Here is a 14093-nt window from a genome sequence, read left to right as displayed (position 1 = left end):
AATACTAACTTTGGGTCGATTCAGATTCGCCTTGCGTCTTCTAATACTCACATTTTAGTCCAAAATATTATATGATAACAACTAGATATAATTTTGGTAATTTTTGGTCCGTTTTCGAGAGGACGTACCATACGGAGTAGTTCGATAATGGCGATGGTGCTGATTGCTGTTGGAATGTCCAAGGTTTGCAGCCAAAATATTTGCGTGCCTAAAGCTTCAATACACTCTCCAGAATATTTTGGCGGCATTTATTCTGATGCCACGGTCGATTACTACTAGCGGAGAGCGACCATCGGCTGTTATGGCGACCCACACCATCACCATGGCCGGCGCTTGAGTTTTGGTGGCGAACCGAAGGTGGACATTTTCAACTGACCTCTTTGGCAAGTAAACACGATCATTTTGTTTGTTTACAAACTGCTGGACAACGAATGTTTTCTCATCGGAGCGGGGAAAACCAATTTCGGCTGTTCATCACTTTCGGCCAAGCGAAGCAACTCTTTTGAGTCTATTTTCTTTCTGTTGTCGTGTAAGTTCTTGCACTTTTTGGAATTTCAATGGCTTTACCCCGAGCTCATTTTTTAATATTTGCCGAATGGAATATGGCGATATGTTTAGCCATTTTTCGGCCACTGCGAGGCGGGTTTCGATCAAGTCGCTTCTTTACTTTTCGAACCATTTCTGCTGATGTTGCTGTTTTCTTCTGTCCACTTTCTTGGCGTCGGGCTACGCTACCAGTATCACGTTAACGAGCGATGGAACAAGACGCAAAAGATTTATTCACATTTAAATGCTGGAGAGCTCTAACGATAGCCGCTTGGGGTTTTCTAGCCAAATATAAAGAAATCACACTATGTCGCTTTAATTACATCGCGAAAAACTTTTTTTCTGGAAAATTCTCACCAAAAAGCTTTTGTACACTTGTAAACAATATAATGAGCTGCCACTGGAATAATTTTTATAGCTGTCGGACGAGTGGCTTAGAAATGATAGCAGTCTAAAGTTGGTTGCAGTTTTTTCATTTCACCCTGTATATGGTGAGCAATAACCGTAAAATCGGATGGAGATGTATATAAAAGCTAAATAAAAATTTGGCAGAGGTATTTTTGAGCAGTTTCTGATATATACGGGAGCTGTATACGAATCTGATCCGACCTGGCAACATATATCATTCTTGTGGAATGCATATTATGCGTGTGAGGGAATTTAAATCTCAAATCGGATGAAACATAAATATAGGAGGTATGAACCGATTTTCTCCAAATTTCATGCACTTGCTTCCAACGGGAATTCGGTCGGATGTGCCAAAATTCAGGTCATTCGGATTGATATTGGTCATTTGGTGCACAATTTACCCGAGATCGGTTGGAGATATAGATGGGAGCTACATGTAAATTTGAACCAATTCTCACTAATTTCAATAGGATTCGTCCTTACACCAAAAATATTGTTTGAAAATTTTCACTTCAATCGGATAATAAATGCGACCTGCATCTTGTTCACAAAACATAAATGGATAGACTGACGCAGTGACATACATAAATCGACTCAGAAAGTGATTCTGTGAAGATCCTTCCAACCCCCAAAAAATATTGATTGGGAACGTGGAGTTGGGGTTAAGGTTATGTAGGACTATACCCAAATATCTACCTATGTTGAATTTTTACTGTTAGATGGTTCTCTATACCCAAAGTAGCTTACATACAATTTTGCTAAATCGATTAGAAAATGTGGCCAAGATATCCAAATGCGAAACTTCGAAAAAAATCGGTGAATAATGTAGCTAAAATCATAAAATATCGGGAGGTACCATTTAAGGGGGGGGAGACGTCGACCTATACAGACAATTTTCTGTCTTTAGCTGTGGTATCCATTACGAACTTTAAATACAAAATTTTAAACAATTCCGGTGAATAATGTCGCTAAAATCATCAAAATACCGAATATCGGGAGGTACCGTTATATGGGGGCTATACGAAGACGTGGATCTGCACAGACAATCTCCTTTCATAGGTTGTAGCATCCATTACGAACTTTATATACCAAAATCTGAAACATTTTCGATGAATATTGTCGCTGAAATCATGAAAATACCGAATATCGGCAGGTACCGTTGTATGTGGGCTATACCAAAACGTGGACCTACGTGGCATATTTTTAATACCAAAAGTCCTGTAAACATAATATACATTTGAGTAAAATTTTATCAATCTACTTCAATTCGTTCGGAGGCTAGAGCGATTTGCACAGACGGACGGAAATATAATTTTATGCCGATCGACATAAAATTTTATGCTGATCAAGAATATATATACTCTGTGGGGTCTAAAATGTATATTTCGTGGTGTTACAAACGGAATGACAAACTTAATATACCCTCCATACTATGGTGGAGGGTATACAAAAAAATTGACATAGGTGTATATCCTTATATGGGGACCATACCAAAACGTGGACCAAATATATTTGAGGGCCCTTGTGCATGGTTAAGGCTACATACATAATGACCTCTATAAAAAGTTTGGCCTGGTAACCAAATCCCTTTTTTGATTTTGATCTACTAACCAAATACTATCACTTCCACTTAGGATTTTCCACCCCCAGGTTGGATGTTGCACAGCGTTATTAACGCCGTAACTTCCTCCTTAGTGTGAAATCTGATTATTTATTTTTCTTTGAATCTTTCACAAACCATCCCCATTGGTCGCGTATGCTAACTATATGTAAAAGTATGTTTATGGTCAAGATTGAGTGTATCTACCTGTCTAACTAGTCTTATACAGAATTGTATTTTCCAATTTTTTTTTTTCAAAGTTCGTTACAAACGAACACGTTTCCCTCATAATAGCCAATTTCGCACTCCTATTAAAATTCTGTTTCATCAATTTTTTTTTGTCTTTTATCAAATATCCTTTTTGTTCAAGTTTGCGTCCAAATTGGCTAATAAGCATGTCATTACATTCGCTATTATAGCCAAGCCCCAATGTCTCCCAAAAGCCTAATTTTCATGTTTTGTTGTCATTCATTGTCAAAGTGTAGCGAGTCAAATGCAGTCGGGCGGGGAGGTAGCAGGCAACAAGAGAAACAAATGATGGGTAATTTGCATGGAACAATAGCAGCAGTCTGAGCAGCACCAGCTGCAGCAACCACCGGCAAAAGGTTCAACAAGCCATGTCCTCTGTACAGTGCATCGTCATTGTGGGGAGAAATTTGTATAAATGGCTATAGAAAGGATTGGATGGGGATGTTGAATGCATTCAAGGATATTCAAATTAGCACGATGCGAACTCAACCAACCAACCAGCCGACACAGACAGACGGTCTCCGAATGGAACCAGACACCGAAGCATGTGTGCGCCGTTATTCGAATATTCATGAACACGCAGTGACAATGACAAAGAAATAGAGAAAGATATATGTAGTTCATGCAAGTGTTATTCGAAATGGCTGACTGAGTATGGCACTGCAGCAGATGGGGAAAGATTTCGAATAACTGAAATATGGCTGGCTGTATGTATGGCTGCCGGCAAAAAATCACAGAACAAACAATGAGAAAAAAATAAACCAACCGAAAAAATCGAAACATCCTCTGTCACTCTGTCATTTTAAATTTGAACTTACCTGGTTGACATCGATTTGATTGGAGGATGAGCTTAATTCCGATGTTATGTGGGCAACGCCTGAAATTGGACAAGAAGAAGAGGAGGAAAATTGCATTAAATACAATCTTTTGTTTGTGTGGGTGTAGCTGTGTGTGTGAGTGTGGAGAAAATATTGATGTGACAAAAAGTCGACTTCAATAGACCGAAATGAAAATATGTACAAGAAGGAGTGTGGGGATGTGTGTGTTTGGTTTTCGAAATTTAATAAAACATAAATGTTTATTTTTAATTTATGGTGTTATTGTTATTATTGTGTAGTTTTAATATTAAATGAATTTGAAGTTGTTGTACGCCCTCTCAGTGGGATGGATAATAAGCAGCCACTGCTCAACTTTAGGAAAATCCACAATTATAAAAGGGTTAAGTAATTGACTGACTGACTTAATGATTCATCTATGTCCCGCTGAAACGGCTGAAGCTAGAATCTAGAAATTTTGCGTCACTCTTGGTTCAAAGGCGTCATATAAAGCTGGTTGGAAATTCGTACTAGAACGGTACTAAAGTATTAAAATGTACAAAAAAAGGTTCCCTTTGTATTTGACGAACCAGTAGAGCTAGAACTCTTAAATTTGGAATGAAGTTCACTAATGTACGATGGATGGACAAAATGTACTACATTTGATACCCCTTCGTATCATGTGAACTGTAAGAGTTAGCTCTTTGAAAATTGAAATTTGGAATGGGAATCAAGTTTGAGGAGTAGAGTCGATGTGAGGAGGTAGTTTTGGAAGTGTGAACTCGTTTATACGAAGAGTACTAAACGATACTAAATTTGGTACAATTTGAATTTGGAGGAACGGATTCAGCTAAAATCCTGAAATTTTAAATTAACATTGCTGGCGGAGTGTACTATTGGAAGTTTTCGAAATTTGTACATATGTGCACGAACAGTACTAAATGGTACAAAATTTGGTACAATTCAAATTTTGGGATAACAAATAGAGTTGGGATTCTGAAATGTAGAAATAAGTAGTAGTAGAATAAGTAGACAGTTTTGGAAATGGGTACTTATGTGTGTTAAATGGTATTAAATTTGGTACAATTTAAATTTTGGGAGAACCAATAGAGTTGGAATCATGCAATTTGGAAATAAGATTACTATTGCATTGCTGGACTGAAGTATTGGAGTAAATTTGGTACAATATAAATTTTGGGTGAAACGGAAGCGTTGACATTCTGAAATTTGAAAAAAAATATTTCTATTGGACTGTCTGATGTAGGAAGTTATGAACATTTTTACTAAATGGTACTGAATTTGGTACAATTTGGAATTGGGAAAACCGATTGACCTAGTATTCTGAAAATTGGAAATAGGTAGTTAATAGTAGGATTGGGATATGTAGGTAATTTTGGAAATTGGTACTTATATGTACTAGTATGCACTAAATTTGGTACAATTTGGATTTAGGTGAAAGAGTCCTGATAGAGCAAGAATCCGGAGATTTGGAAGCTTTGGAAATTAGTACTTTATTAGTACTAATTTGGTACAAATTGGAATTGTGACAAACGTATGGAGCAGGATAGAGAGTGTTATTGAAAATTTGAACTTAAAATTTAGGAAATGCTCTAAAATGTTATTAAACTTCTAAAATTCTAAAATTTGGTATGAGAATCAAGGTAAGTTCGATATATGAGGGAGGATTTGGAAATATGTAATTAGTAAGAGAACTGTACTAAATTTGGTAAAGCTTGGTTTAGTGTGAACGGATGAAGCTAAAATTTTGAATATGGAGTACAAGTTGGTTGTAGGTTTGTGATAAAGAGGTGGCTACGGATATGTGTACTACAAGTGCACGAAAAGTACTAAATTGTACATAATTTGGTACAATTTGGTATTGGGTGAACAGATAGTGACTGAAGTCCGAAATTTTGGATTAGGGTCGCTATTCATGTATAGCCTGGACATATGAAGTGGTTTCGAAAATGTATGCCATAATTGTACGAAAATCATTGAATGGTACTACATTTGATAGTGGGTGAGGGGATAAGTTGAAATTCCGAAATTTGATATAGATGTCACTGTTGGTGTCTGTGGTTGAGAGAAAGAGCTGATTTTGGAAATGTGTACTATTACTTTTAGAAAAGTACTAAATTGTACTAAATTTGGTACAATTTTATTTTGGGTGATAAGATAGTGCGTGAAATATGAAACTTGGTATTAAGATCGCTGATCATTTGTACCCTGGACATATGGAGGTGTGTACTACAAATGTACGAAAAGTTCTGAATGGTACAATATTTGTTACAGGGTGAAGAGATAGAGATAAAATTCTGAAATTTGATGTTTGACTATAATTGTTCGAAAAGTACTAAATGGTACTAAATTGGGGACTGTTTCAAGCGACTGGGCTAGACTCCTCAAGTTTGATATTGAGATGGCTGTTGCTATCTGGAATTAAGATATGGACGTGTTATCAAAATGTGTACTGTTAATGTCCGAAAAGTACTAAATGACACTAAATTTGGTATTGGTACTTAGTGATACTAAATTTGTGGTCCGGTGAAGAGATAGAGTTGGAATCCCGAAATTTGGTTTTGAGGTGTCGATTGGTATCTGAAACTGAAGTATGGAGGTGGTTTTGAAAATACTGTAATTGTTCGAAAAGTATTGAATGGTAATAAAATTGGTGATGGTGAATGGTGATAAAATTCTGAAATTTTTTAAATTGGTTGTTGATGGTATCTGTGTTTGAGATTTGGCGGTGGGTTTTGAATATAGTTGTTAAAAATGTACCAAATTAAACTCAATTTGGTACTGAGTGAGACAATAGGAGACAATAGTTTTGGACAAACAAATTGGATATAGGTATATTGTGTAATGATTTTACTAATATCCACCTCTGTAAACTTTAAAATGAACGATTTTGGAGACTTTTTGATGTTAAAGGTAAATCCACAGACGGACTGACGGTCGGACATTGCTAAATCGACAAACAATTGTATGCTAATCAAGAATATATGAACTTTGTTTGGGTCTGACATAAGTATTTTGAGCATTTACAAACGGAATGACAAAATTAATATACCCTCCATATCATGGTGGAGGGTATAAAAAGTACTAACGTGAACTGTTGGAACGAATCTAGAATTTTCTCTAACGAAGTAGCGGGCATATATATTTAAGAACGAGCCTTGTTTTGTGGATTTAAACTCCCCTTGTAAATATATAAATTTAAAAAATTGGCCCTTTATAAAAATGTTCGATGATGAAGGATGAAGATTTTTTACCACTTTTTTCTAATTTTTTTATAGATATTTTGTATTTTTTAATTTCTATAGGTTTATTTATCTATTCTCGGTTAATTTGTAATTTGTGCCCCTTTTTCTCATAGATTTCTTCTAAAATTCATTACATTTAATTCCCGTTTACTGTCTTTCTAACTCGAGTATAATAACCCTTTCTGAACTCGAGTATAATTACCGTGGTTTGTGCCTTTGCTAAATAAATTGAAATTTATCTTTGCGTACATTAAAATGTGTCACATGCGTTTTGGCTCATCCGAGTGATTGGTGGGTAATAACATTTAAAACATTAACATATAAACATTAATAAACACAATCCTTTATACGCGCAAAGACGATTTCGTGATATATTTCCCCCCCAAAAAAACACTGACTTTAACATTCCCAAGTGCACTTAAGTTGTAAAGCATTTCCCGCAAGCCTTTGAATTTTTAAAACAATCATTTCATCGTGTTGAAGTTTTGAAGGATTTTCTTGAAATTTTGGTTTTATTTCGCCCATATATCCTTTGGGATGGTTTCTGTTATTTTTAATTTTCCAACTGCCAAAAAACATGGCTGCAGGTTGTGTTTTTTTTATTGCTGTCATGTGTTTTGTATTTCCATGGCATAGTAGAGGCAAAAGAACGATGGTGAAATTGAAAAGTGAATATAACAAAATATATTTTATGTAAATTTAATGTAAAAACATTGCGTGCTCATTTTTTGTTGGTATTTTCACATGCCAATAACCACCTTTAATCTCTTGGGGGTATAGACTTTATGATTGTCACGACTAGGTGTGTATGAGGGTGTGGCGTCATAAAACCAAGGTTTTAAGGAAATTGCTTTCGAAAGGGTAGAATATGTCTTGATATTGTTCTGTAGTTTTCACATGCACATCATCATCCGTATTTAGAAAGAATACATTTTGGCGGCTTTTGAATAAAACCAGACCCAATTCGTGAAATTTTTAAAGCATTTCTTGGAAAACCGATTGAGCGATTGAGAATTGTGGATAAGTCAGAGGACCAGCAAGTGAGCAAATTATATATTTTGAAGTATTTTTAAAGGATTGTGGATTTTTAAAGTATTTTTATAGATCCCCCAAACAGTACTGTATTTTTATAGTACCACCAAAGCTATAAATGTGCATATTTTTAAGAGACTGTCGAATCGAATATTTTTTAAAAGACAACCAGAGCTGTACTCATATGTTCCTTAAATGGCTATCAGAATTAAATCGTGGATTTTTTAAAGCTATAATCGTGGATTTCTTAATGGACCACCAACAGAACAATAACCATGGATTTATAGAGGACTTCCAGAGATATAATCGTGAATTTCTTAAGGCCCAACAACAGAATTATAAGCGTAGATTTCCTAAAGGATTCCCAGAGCTAAAGTCGGGGATTTTTTAAAGAAATTCCAGAGCTCTAATTGTGTATTTCCTAAAGGAATCCCACAGCTTAAGTCGAGGATCTTTTAAAGGAATTCCGGAGCTAAAGTTGGGGATTTTTTAAAGAAATTCCAGAGCTTTAATCGTGGACTCCAGGAATTCCAGAGCTTTAATCGTGGGTTCCAGGGATTCCAGAGCTTTAATCGTGGTTTTCTTAAAGGAATTCCAAAGCTTTTATCGTTAACTACAGAAATTCCAAAGCTTTAATCGTGGTTTCCAGGAATTCCAGAGCTTTAATCGTGGGTTTCCTAATGGAATTCCAGAGCTTTAATCGTTGATTTCCTAAAGGAATTCTAGAGCTTTAATCGTGGATTTCCTAAAGGAATTCCAGAGCTTTAGTCGTGGATTTTCTAAAGGAATTCCAGAGCTTTAGTCGTGGATTTCTTAAATCAGGGATTTTTAAAGGAATCCCAGAGCTTATGTCGGGGATCTTTTAAAAGAATCTCAGAGCTTATGTCGGGGATCTTTTAAAGGAATTGTAGATTTTTTAAAGGAATTTCAGAGCTAAAGTCGGGGATTTAAAAAAAAATCCAGGAAATACAAGGTTTTCTCGAAGAAATTTTTGAAGGACACCAGAGCTCCAATCGTAGATTTTAGAAAAATTACCTGAAAATTAATTCTGATTTTTGAAAAGGACTACCATAACTACATATTCTTTTTCAAATTCCCGTCAGAGTTGTAATAGTGAATTTTTGAAGGACCGCCAAAGATGTAGTCCTGAATTTACTAAAGCACTTCAAGGGATATAATCAAGGATTTCTTCAAGGAGATTTTGGTGGCCATTGCACGCTGGAAATAAAGCGAGGAACCTTATTTTGTAACCATTCTTCGGTGGCGCGTGCTAAGTGCGATGGTGCTGAGTCCTGTTGGAATGTCCAAGGTCTGCGGCCAAAATATTTTGCGTGGGCAAGGCTTTAATACACCCTCCAGAATATTTTCGCGATAATATTCGACATTTATTCGGATACCACGGTCGATTAAAACGAGCGGAGAGCGACAATCGGTTGTTATGGCGGCTCATACCATCACCATGGCCGACGCTTGTGTTCTGGTGGCCAACCGAAGGTGCACATTTTTAGCTGACCTCCTGGGCAAGTTAACACGGTCATTTGGTTTCTTTACAAACTGCTGGACAACGAATGTTTTCTCATCGGAGCGGAGAAAACCAAATTCGGCAGTTCAACACTTTCGCCAAGCGGAGCAACTCTTTAGCTCTATTGAATCTATTTTCTTTCTGTTGCGGTGTAAGTTCTTGCTCTTTTTGGAATTTCAATGCTGTACCCCGACCTAATTTTTCAATGTTTGCCGCATGGAATATTGCGATATGTTCAGCCATTTTTCGGCCACGGCGATGCAGGTTTCGATCTAGTCGCTTCTTTAATTTTCGCACCATGTCTGCTGATGTTGCTGTTTTCTTCCGTCCATTTCCCTGACGTCGGGCTACGCTACCAGTAGCACGGTAACGAGCGATGGTACGAGACACAAAAGATTTATTTACATTTAAATGCCGGAGTGCTCTAATGATAGCCATTTGTGGTTTTCCAGCAAAATATAGAAAAATCACAATATCACGCTTGAATTCCATCACGAATAACGTTTTTTTCCGGAAAATTCTGACCAAAATGCTTTTGTACGCTTGTGAGCAATATAATGAGCTGTCACTGGAACAATTTTAACTGCTATCGGACGAGTGGCTTAGAAATGACAGCAGTCTGAGGTTGTTTGCAGTGTTTTCATCTCACCCTGTATACCCTCTGTAGCTTAGATGGATATAAAAATGTAGGAAAAAGGAACAAATTGCGCATTTTGAGTACTAAGGAGGCCTAACACGAACTATTGGAATGAATCCTAAAATTTTCAGTTGGACTATTCGATGACGAAGTAGCGGGCACTTGCTAGTCCAATATATAAATGTAAGGACATCATATTTTTGTGGCTTTGTGCAGCATGGGACCATTTGTACCGTTACAAAAACCCAATGACAATATTTAGATGAACACAAATGTCTGATATACGCAACTTCAGATATATTTTCTATTCAAATTCAAACATATTTTTTATTTCCCCAACACCAGTTCACTCTAGTGTACATGTATCATATAAATACGATTACAATATCCTTGATAGGGCTTTCCTTCTTTGTGTGACTTCCACATATTTGAAAAAAAAGGTTTCTCTTCGATAAACCCAAATGTGCCACAAAAGAAGAAACCATGAACTTGTAAAGTCAAAGAAAATATGTTGCTTCCGTTGTGCACTTGTGTTTGTGTAACATCTGCTGCTGCTGTTGTTGTTGTTGTCGGTTTTACAGCAACTTTTTATTTATTTATTTCCCATTGATATTTCTACATGAGTTGTGTTTATGTTTTTCGTTTTTTCTTTCTCGGATATACGCATTTGTTTGTATGTCTTACCATCTTCATCATCAACAACATTCATGTGAACCGATGATATTTCATATTCAATGACTGACTCAATGACTGATGTATTTCAATCGTTAGCCGACACACAACACATCCTCGAGAGGATTCCTATGAACTTGAGTGTAGACATTGAAGGAATTTCATTAGTTTCGTTATTTATTTTTTTTTGTAGTTGAGGGAGTGAGGGGATTTTTTTGCAGCGATGTAGAAGAACTTTTTACACCCTACACCACATAGTGGTAAGGGTATTATGTCTTTAAGCATGTGTTTGTAACATGGAGAAGGAAGCGAGATAGACCCAAACTTACTTTTGAGGATCTTCAGAACCACCCTCTGAGTCGATTTATTCATGACTGTCCGTCCGTCTGTGCATGTATTTTTGTGAACAAAATGTAGGTCGTATTTATCATCCGATTGAGATGAAATTTTGTAAGTAATATTTGTTTGGCCCAAGGATAAAACCTATTGACTTTGGTGAGAATCGGTTTCAAATTCAGATATAGCTCCCCCATATATCTTCAACCGACTTCGGGTTAATTGTGCACAAAATGTCCAATATCACTCCAAACGACCTACATTTTGTCAAATCCGACTGAATTCATCCTAGAAACTGGTACTTCAAATTTGGTGAAAATCGGTTCAGGTATACCTATAGCTCCCACATCCCATTTAGGGGTTTAAGTCCCTCACAAGCGTAATATGCACTCCAAAACAAGAATCTTTGGTACCAGAAATCAGATACAAGCCATAACTGTTTCAAATTTCATCGATATCGGTTCAGATTAGGAAATGGCTCCCATACATAGGTCTTTATCCGATATCAGGTTTATTGTGCACCAAATGGTTAATATCAATCCAAATGAAGTGAATTTTGGCACTTCCGACCAAATTCAGTATAGAAGCAAGTACATCAAATTTTCAAATTTCAAAATTTTCAAATTTTCATTTTCAAATTTCGGTTCAGATATAACTATTAGCTCCCATATATATGTTTCATCCGATTTGGTAGTTAAATTCCTCACATTCATAATATGCGCTCCACAAGAATTATATCAGATACAGCTCTGAAATACCTCTGCCAATTATTATCAAGATCGGTTCGGATTTGGATATCGTTATCCGATTTCATGACTATTGTGCGCCAAATGGTTAATATCGGCCCAAATAGGGTGGAATTTGACATAAACTTATTCAGTCTAGAAGTAAGTGTTTCAAATTTTGGTGAAAATCGGTTCTGATATAGCTATAGCTCTCATATATATGCTTTATCCGGTTTGGTGTTAAACTCCGTTTCATGGGTAATATGCGCTCCACAAAAATAATCTTTGGTATCAGATAAAGCTCTAACATAATTGTTTAAAATTTTGTCAAGATCGGTTCAAATTTGGATGTAGCTCCTGTGCACTTAATGGCTAATATCAGCTCAAACGGACTGAATTTTGGCACTTCGGACGGAATTCAGCTTGGAAGCCAGTAGATTTAATTTTGGTGAAAATCGGTTCAGATGTAGCTAGGGCTCGCATACATATGTTTCATCCTATTTGTTGTTAAAGTCCCTCACATGCGTAATATCCACTCCACAACAATGATATTTGACACCGGGTATCAGATTCTACTCGGAAATACCACTGCCAAACGTTATCGAGATCGGTTCAGAATATATACCTTCGATATACATCTTCATCCGATTTTACGGTTAATGTCCTCCATATATGTAATATCAGCCAAAATTGAATAGATTTTCATACCCTCCACCATAGTATGGAGGGTAAAATAAGTTTGTCATTATGCTTGTAACACCTCGAAATATACATTTTAGACCCCACAAAGAAAATATATATTCTTTATCAGCATAAGATTCTATGTGGATTTAGCGATGTCCGTCCGTCTATCCGTCTGTGGAAATCACTCTGTCTTCCGAACGAAATGGAGTAGGTTGATAAAATGTTACTCAAATGTATATTATGTCTGCAGGACTTTTGGTATTGAAAATGGGCCATGTAGGTCCACGCCTTCATATAGTCCCCATTATTCACGGGAATTGTTTCAAATCTGGTATTTGAAGTTCGAAATGGATATTACAGTCTATGACAGAAAATTGTCCGTGCAGGTCCACGCCTTCTTATAGCCATCATATAACGGTACCATCCGATATTCGGTGTTTTGATGATTTTAGCTACATTATTCACCGGAATTGTTTCAAATTTGGTATTTGAAGTTCGTAATGGCCTAAGACAGAAAATTGTCTGTACAGGTCTACGTCTTCGTATAGCCTACACATAAAGGCACCTCCCGATATTCGGTATTGTTTCAAATCTGGTATATGTTGTTGCTAATGGATACTACAGCCTATGACAAAAATTGTCTATTTATGTCCACGTCTTCGTATAGCCCCCATATAACGGTACCTCCCGATATATGGTACTTTGTTGATTTTGCCGACATTATTCACCGGAATTGTTTCAAATTTTGAATTTAAAGTTCGTAATGGATACTACAGCCTATGACAGAAAATTGTCTGTGCAGGTCCAAGTCTTCGTATAGCCCCCATATAACGGTACCTCCCCATATTGGGTATTTTGATTCACCGTAATTGTTTCCAATTTGGTATTTGAAGTTCGTAATGGTACCTTCCGATATACGATATTTTGATGATTTTAGCGACATTATTTACAGGAATTATATCAAATTTGGTATTTGAAGTTCGTAATGGATACTTCAGCCTATGACAGAAAATTGTCTGTGCAGATCCACGTCTTTGTATAGCCCTCATGTAACTGTACCCCCCGATGTTCGGTTTAATGATTTTTAGCTACATTATTCACCGGAATTGTTTCAAATTTAATATTTGAAGTTCGTAATGGATACTACAGCCTATGATAGAAATTAGTCTGTGGGGTCCACGTCTTCGTGTAGACCCCATATAACGGTACTTTCCGATATTCGGTATTTTGATTATTTTAGCGGCATTATTCACCCTAATAGTTTCCAATTTGGAATTTGAAGTTCGCAATTGATACTACAGCCTATGACAGAAATTTGTCTGTTCAGGTCCACATCTTCGTATAGCCCCCATATAACGGTACCTTGATGATTTTAGCTATATTATTCCCCGAATTTTTTCTTCAAGTTTTGCATTTGAATATTGTAATGACTAATGACAAAAGTTGCCTATGCAGGTCCACGTCGTTGTATAGACCCTTGTATAAGAGCTATATTCGGTATTTTTAAGATTTTAACAGATTTTTAACGGATTTTATTTTTTTTTGAAAATTTGCCATGTTCGTTCCAAATGGTGAAGGGTATTCAAAATTCGGCCCGGTCGATT

The 14093-nt window shown here is 36.5% G+C and overlaps 1 protein-coding gene across 1 annotated transcript in view; it reads right to left on the bottom strand.

The window, feature by feature from the left end:
* Positions 1-14093, bottom strand: part of LOC101893069 (otoferlin-like) — a 159852-nt gene that overhangs the window by 124389 nt on the left and 21370 nt on the right. The window contains exon 2 of the mRNA XM_059122189.1: positions 3622-3680. Within this exon, the coding sequence (XP_058978172.1) occupies positions 3622-3680 (59 nt within the window). The remainder of the gene's footprint in view (positions 1-3621; positions 3681-14093) is intronic.

The sequence above is a fragment of the Musca domestica genome, unplaced genomic scaffold, assembly GCF_030504385.1.
Source record: "Musca domestica strain aabys unplaced genomic scaffold, Musca_domestica.polishedcontigs.V.1.1 2, whole genome shotgun sequence".
NCBI classification, from domain to species: domain Eukaryota; kingdom Metazoa; phylum Arthropoda; class Insecta; order Diptera; family Muscidae; genus Musca; species Musca domestica.
This window is presented reverse-complemented; position numbering and strand designations above follow the sequence as displayed.